The sequence below is a fragment of the Orycteropus afer genome, unplaced genomic scaffold, assembly GCF_000298275.1.
Source record: "Orycteropus afer afer isolate SDZICR_OR568_19922 unplaced genomic scaffold, OryAfe1.0 scaffold00064, whole genome shotgun sequence".
NCBI classification, from domain to species: Eukaryota; Metazoa; Chordata; class Mammalia; order Tubulidentata; family Orycteropodidae; genus Orycteropus; species Orycteropus afer.
Genome location: NW_006921651.1, coordinates 9,702,950 through 9,711,618, shown reverse-complemented (window position 1 = coordinate 9,711,618; position 8,669 = coordinate 9,702,950). Strand labels below are relative to the sequence as shown.

The following is an 8,669-nucleotide window of genomic DNA, read 5'->3' as shown; positions in this document are numbered from 1 at the left end:
CCTTCAACGAGATGGATTGACACGGTGGCTGCGATGATGGGCTCAAGTATAGCAGGGATTGTGGGGCTGGTGCGGGATTGGGCAGTGTTTCGTTCTGCTGTGCGTGGGGTCGCTATGGGTCGGAAACGACTCGATGGCACCTAAGAACAACAACTTTTATAGGAAGCAATGTTACCTCATCCCTCAGGGTTGCCAGCACAACCCTGAGAAATGGTTGCGTAAAGAGGGGTGATGATCTTCCATTCTTGGTACACCCCGTGAGAACACCCAGGGACACCAGGGACCATGGTGGATTGCCTCTCCCAGCCACGCCTCTCGCCTGTATCTGCTTGATCAAAATTCTATCAACCCTTGAATGACACCTCCTTCTGGAAGCTTTCCCTAGCTGCTCCTGCATTACACATACTCTCTCCTTCTCTTTTGGGTTTTCTTTACAGCTCTCATCTGCACCTCACTTTTGTGCCCACAACCATGCCTCCCCTCCAAGTAGAGTGCAAACACCTTGAGCGCAGGTGTTGGTCCTCTTCATTTTTGCACTCCCCCACCCCATTCGGTTTGCATCTAGCAGTGCTTAGATCATTGTTGAGTTGTACAGAATCAAGATCTTTCTGCATGGTCATGCTTTTCCAAAGAATCTGTTGGACTGGCCTTGGAATGTCTACAGGATTGCAGAGGCTAAAAATACCGCTCCAAAGCCACTCCAGGGTGTTTCCTTGTAAGGAGCAAAACTTAACTCCCGAGGCTGAAAGTTTATACCCACCAGGGGGCGCCCTGACTCTCAAGTCTGCAGGTGCCTTTTTTGGAAGACAAAGATTCTCTTGCCTCAATGTTTTTGTTCTCGTGTGTCCCACTCAGAAACTGTTTCTATGGCATAATCCTCTGCCATCCGTTCAGCATCCAGTTTCAGCACCCAGCTGCCGGTCCTAGACCCAGCCCTACTCAAGATAGGCACCCGGCCGACACTGAGGATGTCTCCCCCAGGGGCTGCTAACTCATGCTAAGAAAAAGCCTTAAAATTGGGGTCAGATCTAGGTTTCAGTCCCAACACTGACACTGGTTTTGTTTCTTTGCACAAGTCACTTAACCTTCGTGGGTTCCTGCTTTCTCACCTCAGTAGCTGAGAATAAAATGTGGGAAAGGAGTATAAAAGGACTTTGAATATGGGCGTGCCCTCAGCTACACCCGGGCTCTCATTTGAACTCACCACTGGCTCTGCGAACATGGTCAACATACTTCACCCTGGTTTCCTCATCAGCAAATCAGAGCTGAGAATAATTGTTTTAGAGGGCTGCTGTATGAGGATTAAGTAGAACAATGAATATTAAGTGCTCTTCATAATGTCTAGCATATTGTTGTGGGCAGTTGACTCGATCTCAACCCATAGCAACCCCATGTGACCCAGAAGATCTGCCCCATAGGGTTTTCTAGGCTGTTATCTTTATGGAGTGGATTGCCACATCCTTTCTCATGCAGAGCCACTGGAAGGTTCAAACTATCAATCTTCCATTAGCACCCAAGCATTTAACTGTTGTGCCTCCAGAGCTCCTTAGCTTATGTACAAACCAAAAAAAACCAAACTCACTGCCATCGAGTCGATTCCGACTCATAGCAACCCCCTTTGGGTTTCCCAGGTAGTAAATCTTCACAGAAGTAGATTGCCCAGTCTTCCTTCTGCGGAGTGGCTGGTGGGTTTGAACCGCCAACCTTCTGGTTAGCAGTCAAATGCCTTAGGCACTACTCCACCAGAGCTCCTTTAGCTTATAGTAAGCACTCAAATTAATAATAACCACGTATATGTTACATATCTCTATCCTCTAAACTTGGCATCTATTAAGCTTGGCATTTAGTAACTGTTCAACATCTATTTGTTGAATACAAAAGTTTTGCATATGAGGAAACCGAGGCGCAAAGAGGTCAACCCTCTTCCCACCAGTGGAATAGAGACAGTGAAGCAGTGACAAGCAGCTAAGGAGTCTGACTGAGTACGTGGTGCTACATATTACCATTTGTTCATTAAAGATAACATATTCAAAGCTTTCTATATCTTATTTCTACACACACACACATATATATAGGTGAGGTATTTGTGTGTGTAGGTGAGGTAAGTTGACCCCGAGAGCTGTTAGCTTCCAGAGAAACCACACCGTTTTACCTCCCCGACCGGGAGCTAGGCTTCTGGAACAGGGACCCGCTCAGCCTGAGGCCAGGGACTAGTGGACTCATCCCATGACTAGCTGAGGGCGGGGAGAGGCCAGGAGGCCCGCGGCGGACTGCGGGGCGCGCGTGCACTCCGCCCGCCCTCGAAGATGAAGGAATCGGAGCTGGGAGTGTGGCGCGGAGAGCAAAGGGGGGCGCCAGGGTGGCGAGAGTGAGCGAAAGAGCGAGATGGCAGGAAGCCGGGAGGGGAGAGTGGGAGGTGGAGACCGAGGAGGGGAAAGGAAAAGGGAGGATGGGAGGGGTGGAGAGAGCAAAAGAGAAAGAGAGGAGGGCTGGAAGGAGGAGAGAGGGGAGGAAGGGGGGGGAGACGCTGAGAGGAAGCTAAAAGGACTCGGAGGGCAGCGCGGAAGCCGCAGCGAGCGCAGCAGGCACCTCGGCCGGGCCGCCCCCGCGAGCAAGACGCCGCCATTCCGCTGCTCGGGGCGCCGCCGCCCCCGCCGCCGCGCCCGGGAGCCATGCTCCCGCCGCCCCCGCGCCAGCCACCGCCCCAGGCGCGAGCGGCCCGCGGCGCGGTGAGCCTGCAGCGGCCCTTCCTGCGCAGCCCGCTGGGCGTGTTACGGCTGCTGCAGCTGCTGGCTGGCGCCGCCTTCTGGATCACCATCGCCACCAGCAGGTACCAGGGCCCCGTGCACTTCGCGCTCTTCGTGTCGGTGCTCTTCTGGCTGTTGACCCTGGGCCTCTACTTCCTCACGCTCCTGGGCAAGCACGAGCTGGTGCCGGTGCTGGGAGCACACTGGCTCGTGGTCAACGTGGCGCACGACCTGCTGGCGGCCGCGCTCTACGGCGCCGCGATGGGCATCATGATCCACCAAACGCAGCGCCACAGCTACTGCAACCTCAAAGATTACCCACTAACATGCGCCTACCACGCCTTCCTGGCGGCCGCCGTCTGCGGCGGCCTCTGTCTGGGCCTCTACCTGCTCTCGGCGCTCTACGGCTGCTGCCGCCGCAGCCAAGGCGAGCAGGAGGTAGTGTGAGGCCGCCCGCGACCGCCGCGGCCCGGACTCGGACGGGGAACACGCTGGAGAGCAGCGCTCCAGTCCTTCCTGCCGCCGCAGCCGCCCCGCGATCGTGCGCCCTGGCACCCTCTCCTTGCTCTGCATTCCCGCTGCCGCCCGCGCCCAGGAACCAGGACCCTGACACGCTGCGGTCTCCAAGCCTAAAGCGCTGCTCCCAACGCGCCCTCTCCAGGGACCAGGGCAGGGCTGCAATCTGAGGGGCCGACACACACGCTCAGAAGGGCCGCCCTGAGGCGAAACCTCGCGCGCGGTTCCTCTTCCCCTTCCCTGCTGAGAGCGAGACGTGGACAGGCGCTGCGTAGATCCGGGGGAGGCTCCCAAATTGGAGCCAGCCTGTGGCTGAGCCACTGCGCCCTCCTTCCTGCCCCGCGGTTCGGAAGAACACCCCTTCCCTGTTCCTTTTTTCAGCCTCGGGTGCTGTAGGAGGGCGGCACGCAGCCGCTGGTGGATCTGGGGACAGGCCTCGGCTGGTCCCAGGATAGTGACGAGTTTGGGATTGTGCTAAAGTCTTAAGGAGTCTCTCCCAACCCACCCCTCGGTGCTTTGATGTCTTGGGGTGGGGCCCTTCTGCAGACGTGCAGATGTACGGGAAGGGCCGAGGGGGGAGGCTGTACCCTTGCACCCTTGGAGTCTCTGTCACCTCTGCCCGCCCGGCCTTTTTCCAGACGCGCAGGTTACTGACTTCCGGCCTTGCAGTGATCCAAGCCCCTTCCCAGTCTTCCTCTCACAGGCATCTGCTTCATTCCTCACCCCCACCCCCACCCCCAACCCCATCTGTTTGCATTAGAGACCCTTTTGCACTCACGACCATCACGGAATGTTAGGGTGAGCTCCACCCCTTCTTTTTACCGGTAGGAACCCCAGCCCTGCTCTTGAGAAGACCCCTAACAAGATTAGAACCGGTCTCTGGACTCTCGATGCAGCGCTGTTAATTTTAAAGCAGTGTGTGTTCCCAGGAACCCTGGCCTAGGAGATCACCCCTCTAAAAGAGGGATTCAAGACCAAATCGGTTTGTCAAAGGTGCTAGGGCCCCGTGGGAGATTGACGATGTTCATTAGCATATCAAAGACTGAGAAGTCCCTCTGTAAAAGCCCAGGTAACTTGGTTGACAGTGTTAACTATCTCTGGGCCCAGACCTGCTTTTTCCCATTTTAAGATTCCAAGCAGATCTGTGCTGTCCAGGCTCAATCCATTGGCTTTGGTCTACGAAGATTTGGGGAGCATTTGCTCTTCCCCAGGGAGTTTCTCTTGCAGAGGGAGCAGACAGCTGCCCCTGCCAGGCCAGTGAGAGGCCATTCCCAAGACCTGGAATTGGTGAATTTGAGCATCCCTTTACATTGCTTCGGATGGTTCCCCAATCAAAAGGAACTTCATCAGTAAGAGATCTTGGCATTGACCATGAACCTGGAGGCTCGCATTCACCCGAGCTGGAGTGAACAGCTGGTCAAGCCTCTAGAGGTAAGATACTTACTGACTTACTGTTTTCTGGAAGAGGTCTCAGACCTTTGATGAAAAAACAGGACCCCTTTCTTTTCCAAAAGTTAAACAAGAGAACAAGTTAAACAGAAAAGTTAAACAGAGAACAAGTTTTAAAAATCCCATTGGCATCAAGTCAACTCCAACTCATAGAGACCCTATAGGGCAGAGTAGAACTGCCATATAGTATTTACAAGGCTGTAAATCTTTAGGGAAGCAGACTGCCTCATCTTTCTCCTGCAAAGAGCCTGGTGGGTTCAAACCACTGACCTTTTGGTTAGCAGCCAAATACCTTAACCACTACACCACCAGACCTTCTTATGTTATATGTACCAAAAGGAACCAAACTCACTGCCATCAACTCGATTCCAACTCATAGTGACCCCCATTGGGTTTCTGAGGCAGTAAATCTTTACAGAAGTAGATTACCCCATCTTCCCTCCATGGAGCAGCTGGTGGGTTTGATCCACCAACCTTCTGGTTAGCAGTCAAATGCCTTAGGCACTAAGCCACTAGAGGGCCTTTATGTTATATATATATATAAACCAAACTCACTGCCGTTGAATCTGACTCATAGCGATCTCTCCTTGGGTTTCTGAGACGGTATCACTACAGAAGTAGATTGATTGTCCAATCTTCCTTCCGAGGAGTGGCTGGTGGGTTTGAACCGCCAGCCTTCTGGTTAGCCGTCAGATGCCTTAGGCACTATGCCACCAGAGCTCCTACATGTTATATATAGGGTTAATACACGTTAGATGGTTGGGCAATCCTACTTCCGTAGTGATACTGCCTTGGAAACCCAAGGAGGGGTCGCTATGAGTCGGGGCCGCTATGAGTCGGGGCCGACTTGATGGCAAACAACAACAAACAACACATGTTAGATACTGTAATTTTTTCCCCCTTTGTTTCTGTGGGGAATTCCAGAACATTGAACCTCAAGGGTCCCTGAGTCTTTTGATGTCAGTAAGGCTGAGGTCTTGCTTCCCTTAGCACCAACCACTGGTGCCAACCAGAACCTGGGGGTGGAGTGTGCTGAGGCACTTGGGAGTGCCTTGGAAGCATGACTTTGGTTCTTCTGTTGCAGACTTCCTTGTTGCTGAGCCCGTGGAGGTTCCCAGAGCCTGGTTGTGCCAGTCCCTCCCAGTGCCCACTTTCCCCGGCTTGCAGCACCATTCTGGCCAGGACCAGCAGAAGTTTTCAGAGTCTTCATGTCTTCATTGGCCGTCAAGGGAGGTGGGGGGCAGAGAACAACTGCTCAGCGTCTTCCCTTCACACTGGTTTCTGCAGCATCCGTGGAAGAGCAAAGAGAGGCGAACGCTCATTTTGCCTTAACCCAAGGGGATTCTTGGCTCCTCTGTGGCATGACTTGGGCACAGGTTCCAAACACCTGGAACTGAGTTTTGCATCGCTGAACCCTAAAGAATGGGCTTTTAGCTCCAGCTTTTGTTCCTTTTTCCTTTCTCTCTTTTTAGATCTTCATTTAAGTTGCATCCTCGGCTCAGGTCCAGCCCCCTGAGAGCCCATCCTTAGCCCCTGGCCCAGGGTGTTTGGCTGTGGTCAGGGCACCTTACTCAGGAGCAGAACCTCCTTGCCTTTACAGTGCCTCGTCGTTTCTGCTGTGCCTGCAGCATTGCAGAACTTCTCGGTTCTTCTGGATGTGCCTTTTCACTTTGCCTTCAGGTGCTTGGTAGTCCCTCTGTCTGCCAGATGTGAGATGTGTGTGTAAGATGGCCCCCACACCCATTCCTGCCTCCCCCTCGAGGCCTCATGCCATAGGTACCGTCATCCGAGCTGGCCCAGAACTTTTGGATACTGGAGACAGCCTCATAGGCCACCCTCTTTGGATCCCAGGACTCCGCCCACCCAAGGTCATGCTTGGCATCTCAGGTCAAAAGTCTGGGGTCCCATGCAGACCCAGGAGAGGGTTTCTACATTGTTCTACAAAGGCCAAAAGGGAGGGTGGGAGTGTGGGCAAGAAGTGAGGATGGATGTGCCTCGTTCAGTAGTTCATTGGTGATTATTAATCTGCTTTTTTGAATAAAATTTGGTTTGTCTGATTTGGGTTTTATGTGTCTTCTGCCCTGGGCCTCTGCAGTGACCCTGTGGGCTGGGAGCTCAGCCTCCCTCCTTTATGCCACGCTGCCCTGCTGCTCGCCGCCTCTTAGCATCTTCCCCTGCCCAGCCTGGGACTCAGTCCCTTCTGGGTGGGAAGAAAGAGGAGTTGACAGAGGGCCAGTGAGGTTAGGTGCAGGGGACGGGTTGCCTGAGGGCAGGAACTAGAAGGAAGAAAGCTGCCTGTGTCTGTCCCAGACTGAGGGAATTCCAGAAGCTTCTGTTCTGACTCTCATTTGGACCCTGTGGGCAGACCTACTGCCTGACAGGCAGGCAGAGTATGACTGGTCATAGGGCCAAAGGGACCCTTTCTAATCCAGCCCCATCAGTTTATAAAAGGCTGAGGAGGCAACACCTTGCCTACTGGCCCTAATAGCTGATGAGGGGCAGAGTGGGGTCTCGTTGCACTCAGGCCCTGGTTCTTTTCTGTAGACCACTGTGGCTGCTGTGGGGTTGCCCCCTGGCCTCGGACCACACTCCACGGAGCTTTTCCCCATTCCCCAGCCAGCCTCAGCCTGCTGACTGAGATGCACTGGAAGGGATGTGGGGGCAGTTAGCACGCTTCCTTGCTGGCTTCTTGCCCTCCTGGGTCCTGGGCCCATAGTCTGCAGCCAGGAAATTAGATTCTGCTGGCAGATGTCAAAACCCATCTGGAACAGCTCTGGGCTGGGATGCTATGTGTGCTTGACACATACTCTCTTCCAAAGCCCTCTTCCTAATGTGACCACGTGCACGCACAAGCGCACACGCACACACATACACTATAGCTCCCTCTTTGTGGTTTGGGATTTCCAGAGTGGAGGAAAACACCAGCTGCTGAGGCCTCTCCCATACTCCTCTCTCCCATCACAAAATAAAAGGTGGTTCCCCTTTATGGAAAGACTGGTAAGCCCCCTGCTCTAATTTCCTTTAGCTTGGTGGAGCAATTGAAAATGTGCTTTTATCTGCATTACGTAATGCAATCTTTCTAACAACCATGAAGGTTGACAATGTCAGTGTCATTCAGTAGAGGAAGAAATGGAGCCAGAGAAGGGGAGGGTCTTACCCATGGTCACACAGCTGGCAAGTGGCCCAGGACTGGAACACAGCTGTGCTCTCATAGTCCTTGGACAGCCAGTTGCTAAGCTCTGGTACCCCTCTGAGGGACTGAATGTTTAGGTGAAATTTGGTTTTCCCTACTGGAGACCAGGTGTTCAGAAATGGTTTAATCTGACATTTCCTGTCGAATGGGGGGGGGGGGGGGGGGGGGGCTTTGAAATAAGACACTGCTGTTTGGGAACATAATGAGCCCACTTGGGTCTGAGGCTTCTAAGGGATCTGCTCATTTCTATTACTTTTCCTGATGTCTGCTTTTCAAAGAGATGAGGTGGTCGGTGGTGAGGAAGAAAAATTGATAAATCAGAATTAATAAGCCCATCCATCCCTTTCAGATATAAAAGTGAAGATGGATGGTAAAGTCTGGAAGAGGAGACATGAAAGAGAAAGGTCTGGCAAGCAATATTTTTCTATGTATTTATTTCTTTGTTACAATAGTCATTTGTTTGAAAAACCAAATAATACATATCCATTAAAATATCATAAGGAGACAACATAAGGGCAGTGTTTGCATAGGGAGATAGCTGTGGGAGGGGCAGGAATACACAGGAAAGAAGGACAGAGAAGAGGTCACTGCAGGGAGGAAGTGGAAAGAGGGCTGTTACATTGCAGGAAATTGCGATCAATGTCATGAAACAAACTGTGGATAAACTGCTATATGGAAAATGAATTTGCTCTGTAAACTTTCACCCAAATCACAATAAAATAAATAAGAACTAGATGTTGTGGGCTAGGAGCTCTGGTAGCATA

At 52.6% G+C, this 8,669-nt stretch overlaps 1 protein-coding gene across 1 annotated transcript; it reads left to right on the top strand.

The window, feature by feature from the left end:
- The first annotated feature begins 2,672 nt into the window (after positions 1-2,672).
- On the top strand, positions 2,673-3,194 carry MARVELD1 (MARVEL domain containing 1). The gene has a single exon (XM_007940043.1). The coding sequence runs from the start codon at positions 2,673-2,675 to the stop codon at positions 3,192-3,194; it is 522 nt and encodes a 173-aa protein (XP_007938234.1).
- Positions 3,195-8,669: the final 5,475 nt, after the last annotated feature.